This window comes from Ipomoea nil, unplaced genomic scaffold (genome assembly GCF_001879475.1).
Source record: "Ipomoea nil cultivar Tokyo-kokei standard unplaced genomic scaffold, Asagao_1.1 scaffold1619, whole genome shotgun sequence".
Classification (NCBI taxonomy): domain Eukaryota; kingdom Viridiplantae; phylum Streptophyta; class Magnoliopsida; order Solanales; family Convolvulaceae; genus Ipomoea; species Ipomoea nil.
Window position 1 is genome coordinate 343,600 of NW_017618047.1, and position 24,612 is coordinate 368,211.

The 24,612-nt window shown below is 35.5% G+C and overlaps 2 protein-coding genes across 4 annotated transcripts; one reads left to right on the plus strand and one right to left on the minus strand.

Annotated features, from left to right (window-relative positions):
- The first annotated feature begins 1,022 nt into the window (after window positions 1-1,022).
- On the plus strand, window positions 1,023-7,000 carry LOC109191324 (DNA repair helicase XPD). 2 transcript variants are annotated; one of them, XM_019341934.1, is made up of 13 exons: window positions 1,023-1,315; window positions 2,729-3,312; window positions 3,475-3,755; window positions 3,921-4,003; window positions 4,099-4,502; window positions 4,857-5,050; window positions 5,184-5,364; window positions 5,597-5,721; window positions 5,846-5,935; window positions 6,018-6,096; window positions 6,180-6,256; window positions 6,407-6,515; window positions 6,649-7,000. In XM_019341934.1, the coding sequence occupies exons 2-13, from the start codon at window positions 2,779-2,781 to the stop codon at window positions 6,766-6,768; spliced, it is 2,277 nt and encodes a 758-aa protein (XP_019197479.1). In that variant the 5' UTR covers window positions 1,023-1,315; window positions 2,729-2,778; the 3' UTR covers window positions 6,769-7,000. The 2 variants fall into 2 exon arrangements, with proteins under 2 accessions (XP_019197479.1, XP_019197478.1); XM_019341933.1 differs by lacking the exon at window positions 1,023-1,315 and having other exon boundaries at window positions 2,645-3,312.
- Window positions 6,907-12,468, minus strand: LOC109191325 (truncated basic helix-loop-helix protein A). Of its 2 annotated transcripts, none has more exons than XM_019341935.1 (8): window positions 12,169-12,468; window positions 11,801-12,076; window positions 10,472-10,568; window positions 10,179-10,193; window positions 10,015-10,071; window positions 9,164-9,695; window positions 7,651-8,492; window positions 6,907-7,138 (listed from the first exon to the last, which is right to left on the minus strand). In XM_019341935.1, exons 1-8 carry the CDS (start codon window positions 12,276-12,278, stop codon window positions 7,058-7,060), a joined length of 2,010 nt encoding a protein of 669 aa, XP_019197480.1. In that variant the 5' UTR covers window positions 12,279-12,468; the 3' UTR covers window positions 6,907-7,057. The 2 variants fall into 2 exon arrangements, with proteins under 2 accessions (XP_019197480.1, XP_019197481.1); XM_019341936.1 differs by having other exon boundaries at window positions 7,651-8,494; window positions 9,169-9,695; window positions 12,169-12,467.
- Window positions 12,469-24,612: the final 12,144 nt, after the last annotated feature.

Genomic DNA, 24,612 nt, shown 5'->3' on the forward strand with positions numbered 1-24,612 from the left:
ATTATTCTAACTCATAATGTACATTATTCTAATTCATAAAATTCAACAACGACGTTTTGGACCGCAGTTGTGTGGACCGTAATTTACCCGATGGGGCCAATGTCCAATTATCCATTTTATTTTAAAATATAAGCAAGATTCAGATCGGACGAAACGTCGTTTGAGAACTCGATTCAATATCCTAAATATGGTTCGCCTCAAACCCATAGAAAAGAAAAATCGACGACTAGAACTCTATTGTAACTAGGACTCTAGGAGTGTAAATGAGCCGAGCTGCTCAACTCGAGTTCGAGTGGCTCATCTAATAATCGAGCTCGAGCCAAACTCAAATATTCTAACTCGTCGCTCGTCAAGCCGCTCACGAGCCATATATAGGAGGGATCAGGTGCGGGTGGTGCTTCCCGTGCAATTGTGCGGGCGGACTCACATTAAGCATTACACTTGCGCACTTTAAGTACACAACAGACGCACATTAAACACACAAACAAAATACATTCAGAACACAAATTTACGCACCTTAAGCACAAAACTCACGCATCTTAAGCACACCCTCACGCAACTTAAGCACAAAAACATACACACACATTAAAATTTAACAACAAGTCACATTAAGTACACACTCACGCACATTAAGTACAAAACTCACGCACCTAAAGCACAAGACTTACGCACCTTAAGCACAAAACTCACGCACATTAAGCACAAAACTCATGCACTTTAAAGTTTCAAGAACAACTCACATTAAGTACACACTCATGCACATTAAGCACACAACTCACGCACCTTAGGTACAACACTCATGCACCTTAAGTACAAAACTCACGCACATTAAGCACTACACACTCACGCACATTAAACACAAACCTCACGCACCTTAAGCACAAGACTCACGCACATTAAGTACAAAACTCACGCTCATTAATCACTTGCATAATCGCACGAGAAGCATTCACCCGCGCACAGGAACTTAAACATATATAATAATAATAATAATAATAATTAAATTTCAAGCCCCAGCCCCCAATTACTAATCGGCTAATCCCTATTCTCTACTCTTCTATCGCTTCCCCGTCTTCCCCCAACTCCAGTCTCCGACAACTGCCGAGTTCCGACTACAAAGCTGCTGTCGACGACACCGGAAGACTCCGCGTCTCCTCTCCGGTCTCCGCCTCCGCCCTTGCCGACGACGAAGCTACTGTCTAGTCTCCGCCTCAGCCCCTGCCGACGACGAAGCTGCTGTCCGGTCTCTGCCTCAGCCCCTGCAGACGACGAAGCTGCTGCCCGTTCTCCGCCTTAGCCTCCCCTGTGAATCAAGGTAGCTCCTGGAATCTGGATTACTCATTACTCATTACTGCAATGAAATTCATAAATTTGTGAAATTTATAACGTGTGCTGGACTGCTGGTTAACCTGGTTTGCAATTGATTTATAATTTAGGTTAATGTTTCATGTTAAATTGATATCAACTATGTTTTTTTTTGTTTGTTTGGTTCAATTATGAAAAAATACGTTAAAATAATTAAGAATATCTATGTTTTAGGATTGTTGTATTCAAAATTTAGAAGAACTTGAAGTTATTCTCTTCCCTATTCAACTGTAATCCAGGCTCTGCCATTGGTGCCAATTCCAGTTTATGGTTTTCCCTTTTGCTAGGTAATGGCCTTATAAAATCCCTTTTACTTTGCTCTCGAAATTAATCCCATACTTTGGGTATAAAATTTATACTTTAATACTTTTGGGTATAAAATTTGCAATCATGAATCATAAACAGTAGCCGATATTTTTTGTTGAACTTGTGTCTGAGTTGAATGCTGCAAAATCCAAGACAAATAAAAACATGAAATTGCATTGCAAAGAAAACAAGAAAAGATGCTAAGGATATCCAACAGTATCTGAACATAATATTGGCATTTGGCAATATGCTAATTTGTTTTGTTTTGCATATTGCATTCACAGTGAATTAACATAGGGTAGGAACCATACTAGGATGATGATTAAATATGTTATGGTTGTTGAGGTATGATTATGTTATCTAATATTATGCATATTTTTTGCAAGTTGAACAATTATTTCTTGTTTTGAACTTCATATCACGGAAGAAATATCTATGTACTAGGAATCAAGGACCACTGTTGTAGTGTTGTTGACTTGTATTTTGATGTGATGTGAAGTTGTGAACTTATTTTGAGTACTTTAAAGTTTGAACAATGTTGTTGACTTCTAGACTTGTAGTTTGTTGCGAAGTTGTGAACTTGTTTTGAGTGCTTAGAACATTGAAGTTTGGATTTTTGAATTTTTAAGTTTTTTTTTTTTTTTTTAAAAAAAATTATTTATGTATGGGTACAAGTGCAACAATTTTTATTATTAATGAAAACATGAAGTTAAATAGGACGAGCTTGAACTCGAGCATAAAATTTCGAGCAACATTACTCGAGCTCGAGCTCAAATTCGAGCCATTTCAAGTTGAACTTGGGGTCGAGCTCGAGTTTGAGTTTGAACAGTCAAGCTAACAAGCCGAGCTCGAGTTTGAGTTTGAACAGTCAAGCTAACGAGCCGAGCTCAAACTGCTCGAAATTTCAGGAGCTCGAGCTCTAAATTTCGAGCTCGAGCTCACCCAGTCTTACTCGAGCTCGGCTCGACTCATTTACACCCCTAATTGCAACTCAGCATAAATGCTCGCTCAGTCTACCAGAGCTCTGAAGTCCTCCGTCACTGCGCTCTGGTTTCAGGTCGGGGATCCATCGGAGATTCAACAGAGAAAGAGAGACGGTGGGGAGAGATGAAGTTCCAAATCGAAGACGTAGTGGTGTACTTTCCGTACGACAACATATACCCCGAGCAGTACCAGTATATGCTGGAGCTGAAGCGTGCGTTGGATGCTAAAGGCCACTGCCTTCTGGAGATGCCGACGGGGACCGGAAAAACCATAGCCTTGCTGTCTTTGATCACCAGTTACCAGCTGTCGAAGCCGGCTGATAAGATTAAGCTCCTTTATTGCACTCGAACCGTTCATGAGATGGAGAAAACCTTAGCAGAACTCAAGCTGCTGTATAACTACCAGCTCAAAAACTGTGGAGATCGCGCCAAAATGCTCGCTATTGGGCTGTCGTCAAGGAAGAATTTGTGCGTTAATCCCGACGTGGTTTCCGCCGAGAATCGGGATTCTGTTGACGCCGCTTGTCGAAAGCTCACCGCCAGTTGGGTCCGGTCCTTAGCTGCGGAAAACCCCAACATTCCTACTTGTCCATTTTTTGAGAATTACGAGAGGACGTCTGCTGATACCTCCTTGCCTTCCGGTGTTTATACTCTGCAGGTTCAAATTTTTATCTCCTTCCGGTTTCATTTGATTACCGATAATGTCTCGTTTTTTAATGCTCGTGGCTGCTAAATTAAATTCAGCATATTTAGTTTCTTATGCTTAATATTTTCTGTTGGATGGGGGTTTATTAATCATGTTTAACCACAATCCTTACAGGATCTTAAAGTTTTTGGTAAAGAGAAAGGTTGGTGCCCTTACTTTCTAGCACGCCATATGGTGCAGCGTGCAGATGTGGTGGTTTATAGCTACCAATACCTTCTTGATCCAAAAGTTGCTGGTATCATATCTAAGGAGATGCAAAGAGAGAGTGTTGTGGTGTTTGATGAGGCTCACAACATTGATAATGTATGTATCGAGGCACTTAGTGTGAGTGTAAGGAGGCAGACACTTGAAGGGGCAACAAGGAATCTAAATAGGATGTCACAGGAGATTGATAGGTAAATGTTTTGTTCAAGATGCCTTCTTTAGGTGGTGGCTGGTAGTTTTACTAGTGGTTACTTCCAATAAGCGCTAGTTCTATGCTTTCGTCTGCTTTGTGTTTTCCTGTTAGTCTCGACAACTTTGAGACAATTTGTTTGAACTTTGATTGACTTGGTAGGAAGGTTGAAGGCCACGGATGCTGGTCGGTTGCGTGCAGAGTATAATCGTCTAGTTGATGGTCTTGCACAAAGGGGCAACCTTCCCAGTAAGTTCAATTCAGTTCTTTAACTGTTAGTTGAATTGTACAATTCTAACTTTTAATGGTAAACATGGAATGCACACTTAAACCTCCTTCTGCAGTTTCGGATGCATGGCTTGCAAATCCCTCATTGCCAGATGATATCTTAAAGGAAGCAGTTCCAGGAAATATAAGGCGAGCAGAACATTTCTTGTCTGTGTTGCGGAGACTAGTTCAGTACCTTAAAGGGAGATTACAGGCTGAGAATGTTGAAAAAGAGGGGCCTGTTTCCTTTGTTGCTTCAATCAATGCACACGTTGGAATTGATCAGAAAATGTTGAGATTTTGTTATGACAGGCTTCATTCACTCATGTTGACTCTGGAGATCACTGATACTGATGACTTTTTACATATCCAAACCATATGTGACCTTGCAACATTGGTGGGGACATACACAAGAGGATTCTCAATTATAATCGAACCTTTTGATGAGAGAATGCCAGATATTCCTGATCCTGTTCTTCAGGTTTGTTTCTAATGAATGGTTTCATTTCAAATCAAATGATACAGTGCTGATTGTTTCACATTAACTCCTACAAAAGGTCATAGTTGAGAAGCATATTCGCCTTAATAAATGCCTCCAGTTAGCCTTAAGTGGATACGGTATGCCCTGGATTGAATTATTTGTTTTCAATCTCTCATTGGTAGTTTAATTATCATAAGGTTATAGACTCTGTTAAACTTTTGCTGAAAAATCTGTGAGCTTATTTTATTAAATGCTATTAGTTTCCTTCTCCTATTCTTGAACTAACTGGCCGCCTTCTTTTTACCATTTCATTATTATTGGTGCTCTTACAAAATATTTTTTTTGACATCCCAGCTAAGCTGTCATGACGCTTCTATTGCCATAAAGCCTGTATTTGAACGTTTCCAGTCCGTTGTTATAACCTCTGGGACACTCAGCCCAATTGATCTTTACCCTCGTCTTCTCAACTTCAATCCAGTATGTAGTCGGAGTTTTAAAATGTCATTGACGAGGGATTGCATATGTCCTATGGTTCTCACTCGGGGAAGGTATTGTTTCAGCCAACTTAGCTTCTGTTTATACAATTGTCAACCTTCCTTTTCTTATTCATTTTATTTTCTTAACTACATTGGTGCTGCTTGTTTAAATAACTTCTACCCTTTTCTACTTCTCTATTTCTAGTGATCAGCTTCCTGTGAGCACAAAATATGATCTAAGAAGTGATCCTGGTGTGGAGAAAAATTATGGGAAGCTTTTGTTAGAAATGGCATCCATTGTTCCAGATGGGATTGTCTGTTTCTTTGTCAGTTATTCTTATATGGATGGAATAGTCAATAGTTGGCACAACTCTGGACTTCTAAAGGTGAAAATCTGCAACCCGATTTAGTCTCTTTTTTTGCTTGTCAGATGGAACTCTTTTCATTTTCTTTGTCTAAATTCTTTATTAATACGGAGTACATATCTTTATTAATTTCCCCCTTTTTATCTTGTTTGCCCGGCTCCCTGTCCTTGCTCATTTGTGGTAGCTTAGGGTGCCAGGCGTGTTGCTATTTTCTTTTGGCATTTCTCTTATTTTTTCCCAATTCATGCCACAGGATATAATGCAGCATAAACTAGTCTTCATTGAAACCCAAGATGTCGTAGAGACTACATTGGCTTTGGATAACTATCGCAGAGCTTGTGATTGTGGGAGGGGTGCTATTTTCTTCTCTGTTGCAAGGTAGATCCTTGGCATACTTGAATCTCGAATTCACCATTGACCACTACTGGATTTGTACTTAAATCTACAAATACGTTATTTTTACTACTTACCGAAAAACCATGTCAATTTATTTCCATTGCAGGGGGAAAGTAGCTGAAGGTATAGACTTTGATAGACATTATGGAAGGCTTGTTATCATGTTTGGGGTTCCTTTCCAGTACACATTAAGCAGGTAAACTGAAATAGATTTCGATAGTTACATTCTACTTTGCTTGATTGTATGCCACGTGCATCTGACCCGTTCTATATTGCAGAATATTGCTTGCAAGACTGGAGTACCTAAGGGAGACTTTCCAGATCAAAGAGGGTGATTTTCTGACATTTGATGCTCTGGTATTGACCGATCCTGCTGAAATTTGAATTTTGCAGTTCTCTATTTTTCCCCAATAGTTTCTAATTTAGCCTTCACTTTCCAGAGACAAGCTGCACAATGTGTAGGACGAGTTATTCGTTCAAAGGCAGATTATGGGATGATGATTTTCGCTGACAAGAGGTTTGTGTCCTTTATTTGACATCGTATAATTCTTTCCAAAATCTAGACCGAGGAACAAATGAACAAATACTTTGCTAAAATTAGTATGCCGTACTATTTGGATATTTGTCAATCACAATGGATCTTTACACGGATGATCGATGTGTTCAGGTATAGCCGACATGACAAGCGATCTAAGTTGCCAGGATGGATATTGTCGCATTTACGAGATGCACACCTGAACTTGAGCACAGACATGTCCATTCACATAGCAAAGGAGGTATTTATTTACTATAAACAAACCATGTGATTTCGTCTCTTCCCCACTGACTCCAAATTTTCTTCGATATTATGGGGGGTATTCGGGAACCAAAGATCCCCGCTCCTAATCCCCTTTGCTACGCCCAATGCAGTTCCTACGCAAAATGGCACAGCCGTATGATAAAAGCGGCGCTCTGGGCAAGAAAACACTCCTGTCACAGGAGGATTTGGAGAAGATGGTTACTGGCCCTGATGGGGAAATGCTGGGTTGAGGATCCATTATCTGACTGGGAATATTCTGAATTTCTGTAAGAACTTTTTTGTTTTCTTTGTTTTTTTTTTTCTCCTTTCTTCCCCAATTGTTTTTCTAATTTATTCATGAAATCAGTCTGAATGAATAGATTTTGCTCTGATATTATCAACTGGATCATTTTTTGTGTAATCCATTCCATTGTAACAATAACAGCAGTATTATAAATTTACAGTGACAACAAGAGTTTACACGACTAGACTACTAGTGGCTACCTTGCAGCAGATGCATGTATGAATATTTCTCCATAGCTAAAACTGAGGAATTATACTATGAATTGCCTTTTTCACTTCCATGATTGTTGCTTTCCTGCCTTTCATATTTTCTTTTAGCTGAAAACACAAACATTAAACACAATAATTAAGTAAAATGGTTTGCACCCAATCCCACTCCAAATGTATAACATAAAGAGAAAATGATTCAATTATACTTTTTTTTTTTTTTTTTTTTTTTTTTTTTTGGGATAATGAGTGAAACTGTAGTCACTATCCGAAGGTGTGCTCTTGTGTAATAGGTTCGACTGAAAGAGTGTTAGCAAGAATTGAACTTCTGATATTTTTGTAGTCATCCAGGGGCTTCTTGTCACTTTTCTTCTTCTTCTAATTATTTGTGAAGTAATTTTTTTTTTTTGTTTATTATAAACGAAAAATGCTATTTTTCTATACTTTTGATGTGAAAAGTTTTATTTTTTTTAAAATAAAATAAAAAATACTTATGGCCTTTTGATTATTTTAGGGTTTTGGAATGTTGGTCATAATATGTTTAAATGTAATTCCTAGAATGTTAGGGTTTTATAACGACTTTAATAAGTGAGGGATTAAAATATATTTTTGGTACACCATACCTTAGCTCTCAATTCAGCACAAAAGATCCCACCGTTAACAGAAGATTGGACGGTGGTGATTTCAAGTCCAAGCTCTTTAAGCATCTGCATGACATCCAAGATTAAGCCCTGCCTGTAAGTGCATCGCAGCTCCACCAGTGCATCGCTCTCGATGATAGAAACTTCCACTTGAACCACCGCGTCCTCCTCCGTGTTATTCTCCGGCCGGCCGCCTCTCTCTGCCGTCCTCGTCCCCCTCTTATTCAGCCTGGGACCCATCTGAGTTCTGGAGGCCCCACTTTTCTGGGGTGGATTCTTTCGTGTAACCCCGCCGGTAATCGACTGCCGGTCAACCTCCGTCGGCGCCTCCAGCTCCTGGATTCTCCGGCGCAACTGCTTGACGTACTCAATGGTGTCGCCGAGAATGGAGGCCTTGTCCATTTTCGTCACGAAAGGCACGAGCGACCTGAGGATAATGAACCGCTCGTTGAGCTTCTCCCGGCGGCGGCGCTCCGCCAGGACGTGATTGACGTTGGGCTCTTCTTGGGGTGCGGCCTTGCAGAGCTTAGACGACGGAATAGTATCAGCGCCGCCGCCGCAGTGAGAGTTCTTTGCGTGGAGAAACGGGACGGTGAGAAGGGTGTATTTGAGGACCCACTGGGCGGAGCGGTGGCTGGAACAGGTGGAGCTGGCGGCGGTGGTCCACCGTGAGAAGGCGGAGCTGGCGGAGTGGACCACGTAGTCTGCGGCGGCAACGGTGGTTGAGAAGTCGGACCACTGGCCACATTGATGTCGGAGGATGCTCGATATTGTTTCGGAGTAATGCGTGTCCTCTCGTGGAAATTCCTCCAACATAGGGGCTCCTGTGCAAATACATTTAATATTAGTGTCTTTAATGCATATTTAATATTTCATTATCCGATTCTCCATCTCCAAATTATAAATATTTAAAGAAAAATAACAATACTATATCCTTCAAAAATAACAATACTATATATTATAATCAAAATTAATTGTGTTAGAACCTTCTTTACTAGGTATAGTCGTACAGATTTTAAGGTTGTATTAAGTACTGACGTTTGTCCTCATAATTCTTTATTAGATAGTATCTGTTTTATTTTATACTTCCTTAACCATTTTCAGTTTAAAGAATCTAAACTCTTACCGCCATCCCACCGGGTTCCGGGATGCTATTACACTACATGGCAGCTGACAGACAATTTTGACTTAATTGATCACTATTAGCAGTTGAGTGTTTGATTAATTAGCTTTTTGTAACAACTTATTGTTTCAAAATGTTAAAATTTTAAAAATGACTCATTTTCGATCAACTTTTAAAAAAATTATTTTGCATGTAATGAGCTTTCAGCTAATTAACAGCTAATTGAGCAAACACTTTTCCACAATCAACTAGTCAAATCCACTAATCAAATCAACTAACAAGCTATCAACTAATAGCTATTTACCAAACAGTAGTACTTGATATAACTCTAAGAAAGGACAATAGATAAGAGGAAATAGAAGGTATATATACCTTGATGATGAGATAAGAAAGTAGGGTTTTGCATTTGGGGAAGAAGATGAAAATCTGAATCCAAGTCGGTGGAGGCATCGTCGGGCGGCGTTCCCACCCGAATACTCTCCGACATGTCAAACTGCATCAGCTCGCTAGCCCCCACGTTCGTTTCCGCCACCACAGCGTTAATGTTCTGCTCCTCCTCCTCCTCCGCCGCCGCCATAACATGGTCGCCGGTTTGGTGGTTCTTAGGGCCGACGTCAGCATCCGACTCCAACTCTTCTTCTTCATCTTCTTCTTCTTCCTCGTCTTCCTCCTCCTCCTCCTCCTCCTCCTCGTCTTCCTCTTCCTCCTCGTCTTCCTCTTCGGCTCGGACTTGACGGTGGTGGTGGTGGTGGTGGCCGGAAGCCATGGCCGGGGAATGTAATTGTTGAGACGGCGGCTCCGATGAGGAGTGCTCAGATAATGCAGGCTTTGGATGATTATGATGGTGTTGGGGCTCCATAAAATGGTTCTTGATATGTTGGATGAATTCATAGTCTTCTTTAACCTAACATTAAAACCCTCAAATTTAAACCTTCAATTTCCCAAAAAATCTACCACCACTATGGGATAGATAGATATGTTTTTGAAAATTGAAACATGTACTCCATCTCAACTAAATTTTTTTTTGACCGTTTGTAAGCACACCTATGACATGAGCCTGGCAATGATATAAAATTGAAGCATTTGCTACATTTTAACAGAACCTAATTAACGGGCTCAAATTGAAAGAATCAACCGTCAGACTGACGGGGTTTCCCAGCAAATTTAATATGTTAGTTATACTTTGTATATACTTATAGATATAAAATTATAGTGATATGTACCCTTTCCGTTGTTCCCAGTTCAACCACGCCATCCATTAGAGGAATGCAAACGACAGTCTGCACGAAAACATCGTACATAAACAATATAATTAATCTACGTACTGTAAAAAGGATGAAAGTTAAGGTTTGCATGCATGCATATACGTAGGAATTAAATGATATACCTGTATTCGAGCACTCTATTGCGTATCGGAGTAGCATTTACCACGGTTCAAGTACCAAAGAAACACCAAAATAATCAAAATTAATCACAATAAAAACATATGTAAGTCAAATAATCATATTATTATTAAAAGGGTTTTGGTTCATTGTTCATTATTTAGGTTTATGAACAAGGGGTTTGGTTCATTATATTGTTCATTATTAATGACTTTATGGTACGAGATTTATGCTTTACCTACTCGATTATCCCTTTTGGTGGTATAGCTTACTATCAGCTTATTAGATTGTGTGGTACCTTAGCGAGAATTGCTCGGGAAAAGACTTTGCTTTCGACCTCATTTGCACCGGTGAGCCATATATGCTGCCGTTTTGCATAGGCCTTGCCTGGTAACCTGCATATATATTAAGTAGGTGCATATTAAGTAAACTTCGAATTCGTAAGGGCTAAAATGAGAAAATATTGACAAGAATTAAATTTGTGACTTTTTAATATAATGACACACTTTATTTACTGGACCATCATTTCGGACAAATTTACACTTTCTTTAAATCCTTGTAGTGGTAGGCTATGCAGCTTTTACTTTAATTAAATTTGCATCTTATGTCACAACCAACCCTAGTCCCCCCCTTTCTTCATATAGTAAACTTTGGATTTCGCAGTTTCCCTAATCAATGATCTCCAACCCCTAAAACAGCATTTTGAATCCTACAATATTAATGTCTCCGATAACTACATATGTGATCAAATTAACATTCAAATCTTATGTCTAGGTCTTCCATATTATTACTGAAGTTGAATATCTAGTGAATATATACATGATATTTGTTACGTGGGCTGAATTAGTAGACTCAAGGATATAGTGAATTGAATAAATAATTAGTTGCGAATTGAATGTAACTATATATATATAAATCAATTCTTAAATTCATATATAGTTTCAACTAAAGATAATATATATCTACTGGTCCCTCATTGTTATTGCTCCCAGACACGGTTGGCTATCCAGCTAATAGAAAATAGCATTCAACCAAACTCTATCCTTTTCATAGAGAATAGTATAATTTTATCTATTGAGCCTGTCCGCAGTAAATCCTAAATTTTCAAGTTTGTAATAATTTATACAGGAGAATTTGTTTTCAGATCATGCCCTAATATTTCGATCCTCACTTTTTAAATGACTATGGGAGTGTTTGGTAAATAATTGTTAACTGATTGAGTTAGTGGGTTTGATGACAACATTAGCTGATTGTAGAAAAGTGTTTGGTAAATTAGCTGATAGTTGATAGCTGTTTACATAATCTTATAGAAAAAACTGGTTTGAACAGCTTTTTGAATTTTAACATTATTTTAGAGCAATAATCTGTTACAAAAAACTAATTAATCAGACACCCATATTGATTGTTTAACCAAGTAGTCAATTAGCTAATAGTGGTCAAATAAACCAAAATTGACGGTTAAGCTAACTATATATTACCAAATAGGGCATGTTTTCATTTGATCATGCTCCTAGTTGAGTGGTAATTGAAGTTTAAGGTATTCTTTTTAGGTGTTTTTAGGGTTTTTACTGTCTCGAACAAAGTGACTAATCTCTCGCTGAATTGTAGGCAGTCTTAATATACGTACCCGACGGCAGATGGAAAAGAGAAGGAGATGCACATGAGGTAGAACCACTCGGACTCCGTCAAGTCCTCCGGCGACAAGGCGGCGGAGGGGCGTCGTGCCGGCTGCTGGCCGCCGCCGCCGTTTGATTCTTCGGCGGTGGCGGAGAGGGACTCGTACAGCTCCTTAATCTGCTGACTTCTATGGAGGGAAGCCTCTTCCGCACTAACCTCCGTCCCTTGCACCGTCTTCCTCGTCTTTATCGCTCCGTTATAATACCCATCGCTCCACACCAACATCCTACGCCCACAAATTCACATAAATTAAACACTTTTGATCAAATTAAACAACAATATAATATATATAATGTAGTTAAAATAGTTTTTATATACCCATTGTGTGGACAAAGATTCCAGAAAAGACTGTAAGTCCAGTGAACAGATTGAACTGCAGTTTGCAGCAAGGTTTGCAGGTGGGCGGCGCCGCCAGGGGTTTCCGCCATTACTATAGACCAAGCGGAGGAGGAGGTGATGCATGCATGGCGGATCGGATCTCCGGTGGAATCTCGATGACGATGATGATGAATTGAAGATGGAAGATCTAGACAGAGTGGATTACATAGGAAAGAGTTACGTTGAAGGAGAGGGCAGTGAAGTAGATGAGAGGGTTAAGGTTTGGTGAATCGAATTTATTTGTCGGGGAGTTACGTTGGATCTTGACTGGTTGGTGTCAACCGGTCGGATATAGGGACTAGGGAAAGACACGACAAAAGAGGGGAATTCAAGATCGGGTTTTTGTCCTTGCCTTTTATGTGTCCCACGTGTATCATATTAGTGTCACGAGTTCTACTCTCAAATCTTACTCTCTCAATTTTATTTCTTGATGTGACAATACAAGTGTTTACATTAAGATTTTGTACGTGAGAATAAAAATTGGGAATATAAAATAGGAGACACATAACATTTTTTTTTTAGTTAGTTAAGATTCTAAGCTCTAATTAATTCTAAACATTCATTGCCACTACACGCAAGAACTGCTAGGAGAAGTAAATCGCAAGTTGTCTCATCAGTCTTCAAGTCTTCATCTATCCCTTGTTTGTACACTTTGTGCACAAGGGATCTTCATCATCTCTGATCGGTCAAGAGTATGCCTATTTTTTTTTTCTTTTTTTAGTACTATTAACTCTGTTACAAAGTAATATTCGTTCTATACTTAATTTCTCTATCTGTTGCGGCTCAAAGAGTCAATACCCCATCACCGGAGTTCAATCATGTGACCTTCATTTAAGGAGAGCGACAGATGTGTCATCTGAGTACAAGGTGCTTGGCAGTATGACTATTTTTTTTGTTCCTATAGCTTTTTTTTTTTTTTTTTTTTTTTTTTTTTTTTTTTTTTAAAGAAAACCCATTGTTATTATCTGAGAACGTATATTGGGTAAATTTTATAATGTGTAATAACAGTATAACACGTAAACCACACTGCAGAAGTAAACTACACGAAGAAGATTATATTTTGTGCGACAAGCTCGACTAAAAAAGTTTTGACAAAAATCAAATTTGTGATCGATCTTTTAAGTATTCTCTCTAACCTACTAAATGAAAAATTAAACAGCAGGGTGACTTATTTGAATAAAATACAATTCTCATACTTAAAATTAAAGTTATGTGTGACTACAAATTTTTTCTCTTCCCCTTCACCCAAAAATATCTTAAAAAGCATTTTATTTCTCAAAAATTATATTTATTTGTCACTGTCGAAGCCTAAAGATTGAATCTGCAGACAGCAACGTTACGTTGTTTGTACTTGTTTTTGTTCACAAAAAAGTTATGATTTTGATGCTAGAACATGTGATTGATACATTAGCTGGAATATAATCGTAATTACTCAATTGCGATTCACAAATAATTATTTTTTATACATTAAATAATAATAGTTTGATTTTCAATGAATTATGAATTCTTAAATATATAAGCTTCATTCAATAATGTTAACCAACTTTATAAAAGTTGAATTATAAATATATAGATTGTGACTACTCTGATCTCGACTCTTTCCTACCCTTCTCATTCTTCTTATATCATCTACCATTCTATTGCCTAATTAGTCCAACACCCATATATATAAAATGCTAAATGATAACTGGTAAGAACACGCAGACTAATCTTATCTATCTATTTACTATTTAAAATAATCAAATGTTAAAAATTAATGGAAAATGGGGAAAATTGCGATATGTTTCTATAACTACAATAGTGTATTTGAAAATGTTTAATTGATAGTACATACATTGGTAACTAAATAGTTATGCACTGTTAGTTACCCGCTGATGCAATTTCAAGTTTTACCATACTATGAGTATAGGAAGATTCCCGACTAAGAAGATATTGGCAAGAACCAAACTCGTAATTTTCAAGTATAAGAATCATATTTCACTCACTTAATCCCTTTCAGGCATAATATATGATATATTAAAGTTTAAGAAATAAAGTCTTGAATTTTATAGTGTAATTTTGTTAATCGTGTGTCAATTGATACAATAGTGTTGATATAATGAAATTAGTGTCTGTGAAAAATAAAACTAAAAAACATAGCTCATGCAAAATAATGTATATTGTCAATGAAGTATAATTAAAATGATACTTCAACATTATTACTATAATGGATTGAAATTAGTGTCTGGAAAATGAAATTAAAAACATGGTATGTATAATAACATATATTGTCAGATCATACTGAAATGTAATTAAAATGATACTTCAACGTCACTATAATGAAACTTATGTGTATGAAAAATGAAACCAAAAAACAGAACTTATACAATTACGTATATTGTCAAATGAACATAAAGTATAATTAAAATGATACTTTATCATTACTATAATGAAATTAGTGCATGTGAAAAATAAAACTAAAAAGCAGAGCTCATACAATAATATATATATATATATATATATATATATATATATATATATATATATAGTCAAATAAAATTGAAGTGTAAATAAAATGATACGATGTCATTTTACTTCATGATCTACGTTGCTACATGGATCATGGTCAATAGTAAAATTTATCCAATTGATAGTGGGAATGAAAGCATATTTTGGGCCATATAGTCACAATTGGGCAAATAAAACTTGGAATATCATTGTGTTGTGGGCCTGGTCCACAATTGATAGCCCATCCACTGGCAAATTATGTTGTGCATCCGTATGCACCATGCATGGTGCATACGGATGCAAAAACGACGTCGTTTTAATAAAACGCACGTCTCCCCTTAAAAAAAAAATCAAGTTCGATTCCCAGCAACAATATATGAACTAAAATTCCATAATCGATGAATTATAATTCCATAATCTAATCTATGAACTAAAAATTCCAGAATGAATGAACTAAAATTCCATAATATATACACTAAAATTTCAGAATCGATGAACTACAATTCTATAATCGATGAACTATAATTCCATAATCAATTAACTATAATTCCATAATCTATGAACTAAAATTCCAGAAAGAAAGAACAATATAATGTTGTTGCTGGGAATCGAACCTGAATTTTTTTTAAAGGGGAGACGCGCGTTTTTTAATAAAACGACGTCATTTTGGCATCCGTATGCACCATGCATGGTGCATACGGATGCACATCATAACGATTGATCATCACTCTAGGTCGATTTTTTCCATACATGCCCATCTTATACGGATTAACTTATTAGAGATTTATCTATTCAAAGGGGTATAAGCGGAATTATACATATGGGTGAAGGTCGGTTCTTTTCGATTTAGTGATACCCAAATTTTATTTTGAATAAACAAAACAACTAGCCTTGAGGCTTTATTCCTCGGAGTTGTTTACCCGTCGATTTTTGTAATGCTTTTAAGTCTTATAATTTGTTTATTTTTATACTGATTTTTAACGAGAATCATGCATATTTTACCCATACAATCATCTTTTCCAGGGCATAGCTAATTAGTTTGGATTTTTAAGAGGTGTTGGCTCACGACCTCACGTAGAAATAGTTTGAGATGAAATCGGGGGTTGAACACATGTTCATATAGTAACACTTTTTAAAAAGTTATCATCAAATGAGATTCATCGACCCATAAATGTAATTTGAAAGTATATATTTTGATCTTTACTAAAAATATATATACATAACTATTAGCCAAAGTGTTGGAGACAGATACCTAATTATTGGAATTTTGTATCTGAATTGCAACTGACATATGTTGTGGGCTGCATGTTTGTCACTTAATATAGAGAAATTAATTTGTTTAGTGGTCTCACCACTATACATTATCTCTCTCTCTCTATCATTTATAATATTACACAATGTGCCTTTAATGGAATATGTTACCTTTTTTTTTTTTTTTTTTTTTTTTTTTTTTTTTTTTTTTTTGACTCTGTTACAATACAGTATCTGTTCATAATTACTTTCACAACAAATTAAGATTCAAATCCACAATCTCTCATACGAGAGAACAATTTGGTGTTACTAGACCACAAGGTCCTTGACTCGAATATGTTACATATTCTTTATAAATATATTTTCCTTATACTTGCCTGATGCAGTGGCCCTTTAAGCCTCCATGTTAGATCAAGCGTCACTATGCTAAAAGTTATAGTTAATAATAAATACATAATTTTATTTCATAACTTGCTAATTTGAACCCGTGACTTATTCTGATACTAATTGTCAGATCAAACATTTATCAATATGTCAAAGGTTATAGCTAGTAACAAATACACAATTTCATTTTCTTATCTTATGTAGCCGTTAACACCACGTTTCAACGATAAATTATTAGACTTAACTTCACAAACCTCAGGCCAACAATCCAACAATATTTATACTCTTTATAATTATATTATCCTCATTTTTTCTGTTAAATCATTAATTAAATATTTTGAGTAAGCCGTAACTACATAAAACACTTTTAATATATATATATATATATATATATATATATATATATATATATATATATATATATATATATATATGGCAAATTTTTATGCGGACCATAAAAAATTACATTGTAATTAAATAATGTATTTTTAGTATATTAACAATGTAATTTTTTATGGTCCGCATAAAAATTTGCCATATATATATATATATATATATATATATATATATATATATATATATATATATATATATATATATGGCAAATTTTTATACGGACCATAAAAAATTACATTTTTAATATACTAAAAATACATTATTTAATATGAAATAGTAAATGTACTTTCAATACTCAAATAATATATTTTATGTACATAAATAATATTTTTTTTATGGCCCAACAATAATGATTGATATTGAAACTAGTCCTCCTTGGTATTGGACTGACCCAATTATATTATCCTCATTGATATCACTAACAAAAACAAATATTTAATCAAACCAAACATCATAGGCAAAAACTTCCGATCCTATTCTTATCATCATTTGTTATCACAAACTTAATTAGCTCGCACGTTCTAGAATACTGCCGATCAAAAACCTTAATTGAATATTGCGTCATAGAAAAGTCAGCAAAGCAATATCCCCAGCTCAATGGCTTTAAAAAAAAATGAGTGATGGAACAAAGCTATAATCACTATTCGAGAATATGTATAAGTAATCATATTTTGCTAGCTTATGTATATAAACCATCGCGTACACAAAAGAAGTAAATGGTACTAAGAAGATTTTATGCGGCAGATTCAATTGTGAGTGTATTAATAGAATTAAATTCATTACATTCTAATACGAGAATCATGCTTCACTCAGCACATGTCCTAATTATTGGAGTGGAGCACATGTTCTAATTATTGGACGAACACCATTGCACCTGGAAAGTGGAATCTCTCTCTCTCTCTCTCTCTCTCTCTCTCTCTCTATATATATATATATATATATATATATATATATATATATATATATAAAATTAAGTTCCAGTGCGGGTAAGTGTCTCCCGTGCGATAGTGTGGGTGGTTAATGTGCGTGAGTTTTGTACTTAATATGCGTGAGTTTTGTGCTTAAGGTGCATGAGATTTGTGTTTAATGTGCGTGAGTGTGTAATGCCTAATGTGCGTGAGTTTTGTACTTAAGATGCGTGAGTCTTGTGCCTAAGGTGTGTGAGTGTTGTGCTTAATGTGTGTTAGGAACATTGTATTAGGATTTTGATGATACCAATGTAATGTAGAAAAGTAAACCCCTAACCATTAGCTTTTTTAATCGCTACTTTCGTCCTAGACGAAAGTTGCCATAACTCCTCTGTAATTCGTGTTAAGCTAGACAAACACACGAAAATGAGTTATGACTAGATGTTAGGGTCTCCAAGGCGAAAGAAGACACGAGACATGAAGAACAACAACGAGAATCAAGCAGGAGTTGTCAACAAGCACGAAAGGACAGTGTTTGTAAAAGACGATCTTTATCAAGCATTACTTCTCTTCAACAACGAGAAGAATGTTTCACCTGTCTGATTTGACAACATCCTAGGACAATAAGGACTTCATCTTATGGGACACACTTTTCAAGAAGCATTAAATGAAGATGTACCGTATCTTGGAGCTAAAGGACAAAACCCCAATGCTTTCTATACCCTCAACGGCTACATGGTACAACCTCATTAATGGAGCATTTAATGCATGAAGCTCCCCGGTCCTTGTCCAATGGTTAAAAGGTTCGAAAATTTCATCTCCCTCCAACGGATGGATTTTCATCACCTATATAAACTCACCTTCATCAACTAAGAAGGTGCTGGTTTATTATCACTCAACTTACTCACTTACAAAAGCTCTTGAAAAGTCTACAATTTACTAAAAGCTTTTGTGAACCAGCTTTGAGGTGCTAAGTTACTTGAAGAATCTTTTGTCTTACACCTCAAGGAAGTCTTGACATTTGTTCGAAGCAATCATATCTCAGAGTCAAGACCTCATTGTTGGAGAATTCAAGAAATCATTTTCTACCAACCTCAACTCAGGAGAAGAAGTTGATAGAGGCGGAGTAAACTCGAGGAGTTGAAAAACCTACGAAGGCTGTCCGGCTTAGTGATCAAGGAAGTCTTTGTGTATTTGTACTAAGAGTGATAGTGCAATCCTTCCAACAGTTGTGGAAGAAGAGTGGAGTAGGCAACATTGGCTGAACCACTATAAAATCTCGTGTCCTCTCTATCTCTTTACTTACGCTTTTCTTTTTGCTCTCATATCATTCCTTTATTATCGTTACCGAAAATTTGTCTAATTACGCAAACTCGTGCAAAGTATATAAAACAAATCTATTTTATCCGCTGCGCCAAGACACCGAAAGGTGACGTTTAGGGCTTCTAACGAAAAGAGTCTATTCACCCCCCCCCCCCCCCTCCTCTAGACTCTCATCTCACTCTATCGGGACCAACAATGTGCGTGAGTGTGTACTTAATGTGAGTTGTTGTTGAAACTTTAAAGTGCATGAGTTTTATGCTTAAGGTGCGTGAGTTTTGTGCTTAAGGTGCGTGACTTTTGTACTTAATGTGCGTGAGTGTGTACTTAATGTGAGTTGTTGTTAAAACTTAAGGTGCGTGTATTTTTGTGCTTAAGGTGCGCGCGTGAGTTTTGTGCTTATGGTGCGTGAGAGTTGTGCTTAAGATGCGTGACATTTGTGCTTAAGGTGCGTGAGTTTGTGTTCTGAATGTATTTTGTTTATGTGTTTAATGTGCGTGTGTTGTATACTTAAAGTGCGCTAGTGTAATGCTTAATGTGAGTTCACCCGCACAATCGCACTGGAAGCACCACCCGCACCTAATCCCTTCATGCACATTAAGCACAAAACTCATGATGCACCTTAGGCACAAGACTCACGCATCTTAAGTACAAAACTCACGTACATTAAGCATTATTTACACTCACACACATTAATCACCCGCACAACCGCACGGGAAGCCTCAAATGCACCTGATCCCTTCCATATATATATATATATATATATATATATATATATATATATATATATATATATATATATATATATATACTACAAAAAATGGTGCATGCGAAAACATTCATCATCCATCCATATATCCATGCTGGACGTGTAAACGCACTAATCCACAAACAAACACTCAACCAAATAAACCTAATTTTAGTATTATGTCAAGACAGCTTACATCGTTTTCGCTGTTACGTACTATGCTACTTTAATTATCAGACCAATATCGATACTTTTGGTACGTGCAGTACGGTAAAGTTGACGTGAACTTCATCTAAATAAGAAGTTTCAAGTTTCTTCTTTGTTGATCAATCTATGTGTAACAAAAAGGGGGAAAAAGAAAACACTTTGAATTGTTTCCGGATCAAAAGTTAGGCTCAAAAATAATTAGCTAAATGTACATCATTGAATTGGTTAGTACCGCTCATATATGATTTTTTTTTTTTTTTTTACAAGAGAAATACCTTGCAAACCACACATAAGATCAGAGGTAAATCGCACTAGAAATACCTTATGTGACGGGTTCAATCAAGAGGATGTTAGTTCGGGATTATTTGACATGTATATGCATGTATGTATGTGTCTCTGATGAGTATAATCAATTCAGGATTTAGAGTCCAAGTTAGTCAATACGAATTTAGAGTGTAAGTTAGTCAATTTCTTGAATAGATTTAATGTCACAAATGTGTGTGAGTGTATGTGCGTGTGTATCTAATCTAAAAACATAATAAGTCTCAATCAAAGTTATATCCCTTATTTATGTCCATGTTTTTAATGCTAATCATTTTGTACATTGTGCTTTTAGAGTTGTATTATACAATTTTTTGGACAAAAATATCCTTCCCATTATAATTTTCGCTATCTTTTCCATTACTTTTACCATGCACATGCGTCCCCCATATCTTTTCTTATATTCTTTAATGATAACAATATTTTTAAGACATTATATACTCATTATACATTATATTGGATTAATATAATAAATAAATTTTATTTCACATAAATTTTAATCAATAAAAATTTGTTAGTTATTTTTAAAAATATAAATATTGGACATATGTTTTTTGCGTATCACATATAGAAAAGATTAGTATATATATATGCACACACTATTATATTAATAAGTGAACGCTGAAGGATGATTTTAATAAAGAATAATAGTATTTTTTTGTCGATAAGATAATTACACATAAACTACGCAAGTGGGTGACACTGCAAAGTGGAATATAATTATTTATAATAAAAATATACTTACCACACAAATGAAAGAGTTCCGATCCATAATGACCATGATATTTAATTTAAGTCTACGTAAGACCAAATTCCTCCATTTTTTTTTGTGGCAAAATTTTCGTCGCCATTTGTCTTTGGCGTGTCATATCCGTGTGAGAATGTTAAATCAAAAATAAAAATTGTAATTAAAATTTAAAAATTTGCATAGATAATCATAAACTAGACCTAACTTTATGCCGTACCAAATCTTCACTAATTAGTAGTTGGCGTATGGCATGCCGTATAATGGACAGTACGGAAAGTAGTGCAGGAGAATGTTGTGACCACGACACAATGACACGTGTTTGATAATGAAGTGGACGAATTATAATTTTAGTATCAGAGAATCACGTATTTGATTTTTGTTAATATTCTCTTCGTTGAATTCATCGCATATGATTTTTATAGTATTGTTCTTTTCTTCAGTGTGATTTGTGAACTATTATACGCGAAATTTACTTAATATAATATACATTATCAGATAATGATTTCCTTGTTAAAAAAATATATGAATTAATTAGAGTTAAGATTTCATTGTTAAGGGTGTTCCATTCTTGAACCTTGTCTAAGATGATTATATTGTTGGTGAAAGTTGACTACTTTGTGTGATCCAATTAAAGTAAGCTCCACATATAAGGTTTCACATGTTTAAAGCAAAAGTCGTGTCGATTGAAACTAGTGCCTTATGTTATAAATATTATATTTATTGTGGATATTATAATTTAGTTTTGTAACATTTGTAACAGCTATGTAATTATTTACCATTATTGCATTCCTTAAATACATTATTTATATATATATATATATATATATATATATATATATATATATATATATATATATATATATATTGTTGTTTTGGAATGAAGATCGAGATAAAGTGGACACTCTCAGGTTTTCTTGTTCTTTATCTTTCTTTGCAATTTTTTTTTTCTTGATCTATTGTGTTAGAGCTAACGGGCAATCTAAGTTTAACACGTTATCAACACGAGTTTCAAGTAAATTACTCCTTTCTAAAAAATAATGTTTTATAATACTTTACAAACATTGAATCATGTTTATACAAATAAGATTGGTGGAATTTGATCAAATCCTCATACCATATATGAATTTCTTCATATAAATAATTGATAGGATTAGCAATAGATTAAAGAGGATTAGTGCAATGATAGCTCTAGGGAAATATGGGGATTTGCTGCGTGGGTGAGTGGGTGGGTGGGGGTGGGCAGGTAAATAAAGGTCATTAATTAGTACAAAAACCGTACTTATATATTAAATTATGGGCGGAAAAACACTTTGGTTATATTAAAGATACAAAGGTTCAAGCAAGTTTGATTGTATATCATTTTAATACCCAAAATTGTCATCGACTATAGTGATTTTTCTCAATTTCGTCCTAAACGACTTTGGTGACCTAATATCGTCTCAGACTTTTGTGTTTTGCTCAATTTAGTCCCAGACCTTTGTGTTTTTGCTCAATTTAGTCCCTCATTTGTTATTCTGTCCATTTGGTGTTAAATAAATAGACAATTCCGTAATTTTAATGTTGGCATCTCTTTACTCATAGACATGTGAACTGCAAAATCTTTTTTTTTTTTTTTTACGAATTACTCCCAGAATTACTCCTAAAACTGCGAATATAAAATTTGATTTGCAGGTCCGGGAGTAATTCTGAGTGTAATTCGTACAAGAAAGATGAATTTCGCACTTCACAAGTTGAAAGTAAAGAGAGATCAATATTGACATTACTGAATTGTCCCTTTATTTAACACCAATTTGACGGAATAACAAATGGAGGACTAAATTGAGCGAAACACAAAAGTCTGGGACGATATTAGGTCACCAAAGTCGTTTAGGACGAAATTGAGAAAAACCACTATAGTCGAGGACGATTTTGGGTATTAACTCTTTTTCAATTATAATGGGTTCCAACTCTCCACTATGCTAAAAATCTTTTGATTCTTGAGAAATCTCGCAATTACTATTTGAAAGTGTACTATGATAAAACTAATTTTGTGACTTTAGCCGACTTAGATTGACCGATCATACCTTATCGGCTCAAACTGAACAGGCCAATAAGCAACTCCAATATAAAATCAAATTTGAAACAACTTAAGAGTTATCAAGTCAACTGTCAAATTAACTTGGTTGAGTTGCCTTATGTTTTGTTTAAATTGATTAAAATAATAATTCTTTTTAAAGAATGAAAAGCACTAGAGGATATCATATATGAAGAATATCTGAAAATAATTTATTGGACCCATCGAAATATAAGTCAAAGTGTATCACTTGATATAGTTTGGCTCACCAGGCCAGCACTTATATGTTAGAGTTAATATATTTTTTTTATCAAATATTTAGATGTGGCAAACTCAAATTATCAAGTATGAGTGTTGCTGATATGTTGAGACGATATTGATCAAGCACTTATATTGATATACTAAAAAGGAATAAGGTTCAAATTGGCCACAATGTAACCTGAAAATGCAATTAGGCCACTAAACGAACAAAAAGTGCAATTAGGTCACTGAACACTCAAAAACGTGCAATTAGGCCACTGAACTCTCCAAACGTATGCAATTTCACCGGATAGCAGGTTACCATCAATTTTAGCAGGTTACCTGCTTACGTTGCAGCAAAGTTGGCATTTTTAATAATTTTTAAATAATTTTTAATAATTAATTTTAATAATAAATTTTATAAAAAATTGAAAAAAAAATTAAATAAATAATAAAATAAAGTCGTTTTTATTTTTTTTAAAATTTTTTAAATAAAAATTTATTATTAAAATTTATTAAAAATGCCAACTCAGCTGCCACGTAAGCAGATAACATGCTAAAATTGAGGATAACCTGCTATCAGGTGAAATTGCACATTTTTGGAGTGTTCAGTGGCCTAATTGCACTTTTTTTTTGTTCAGTGACCTAATTGCATTTTCAGGTTATGTTCAGTGGCCAATTTGAACCTTATTCCTACTAAAAATAATAATTAGTAGTGTTTGAGGAATTTTATTTTCTTTAACATCTCCGTCCTGTAAATTGGTGGAGGATTTAGCCAAATCAATACCTAATCCATATATACCTCACTAGCTTTTTTTTTTTTTTGTTCTCGTGCTTTTAGCAAAGGTTATGAACTTATTTTGAGTTGGTTGACCAGTTGAGCTATATCCCGAAACAAAAAATATATTAATTTTATCGTTTTACAATTGGACCCAACTTCTATTTTTAATATTTAAATAGATAAATGTAAGTTAAATGTGAGGTCACAACGTGATGTGCGTGGAAGGAGGCTTTAACGTGGCTGAGGGATGACTGAAACCATGGCATGCAAGGAAGCTTTAACGTGGCGTGCAAGGATGCTTTAACGTGGATGAGGGATGGCTGAACCATGGCGTGCAAGGAGGTTTTAACGTGGCAGAGAAATTGTTGAAACCATAGCGTGCAAGGAGGCTTTAATAACGTAGCTGAGGGATGGCTGAAACCATGGCGTGCAAGGAGGCTTCGAGGGATCGCCGGCTTTCCTCCATCAAGCTATTCACGGACTGCACCAATTTGCAAGCGAATATGTTATTAATGCATGAGATGTGTTCATACGTGGTTA

What these genes read in the sequence shown, in the direction of transcription:
- LOC109191324 (XM_019341934.1), top strand. Translation starts at nt 2,779, where the DNA reads ATGAAGTTCCAAATCGAAGACGTAGTGGTGTACTTTCCGTACGACAAC. An exon ending in ACAACTCTGGACTTCTAAAG is followed by an intron (nt 5,365 to 5,596) that starts GTGAAAATCTGC and finishes TTCATGCCACAG; the next exon opens with GATATAATGCAGCATAAACT. An exon ending in TTCTGACATTTGATGCTCTG is followed by an intron (nt 6,097 to 6,179) that starts GTATTGACCGAT and finishes TTCACTTTCCAG; the next exon opens with AGACAAGCTGCACAATGTGT.
- LOC109191325 (XM_019341935.1), bottom strand. Translation starts at nt 12,278, where the DNA reads ATGGCGGAAACCCCTGGCGGCGCCGCCCACCTGCAAACCTTGCTGCAA. An exon ending in TCTTTTCCATCTGCCGTCGG is followed by an intron (nt 10,569 to 11,800) that starts GTACGTATATTA and finishes ATATATATGCAG; the next exon opens with GTTACCAGGCAAGGCCTATG. An exon ending in GTGCTGAATTGAGAGCTAAG is followed by an intron (nt 7,139 to 7,650) that starts GTATGGTGTACC and finishes TTGTGTTTTCAG; the next exon opens with CTAAAAGAAAATATGAAAGG.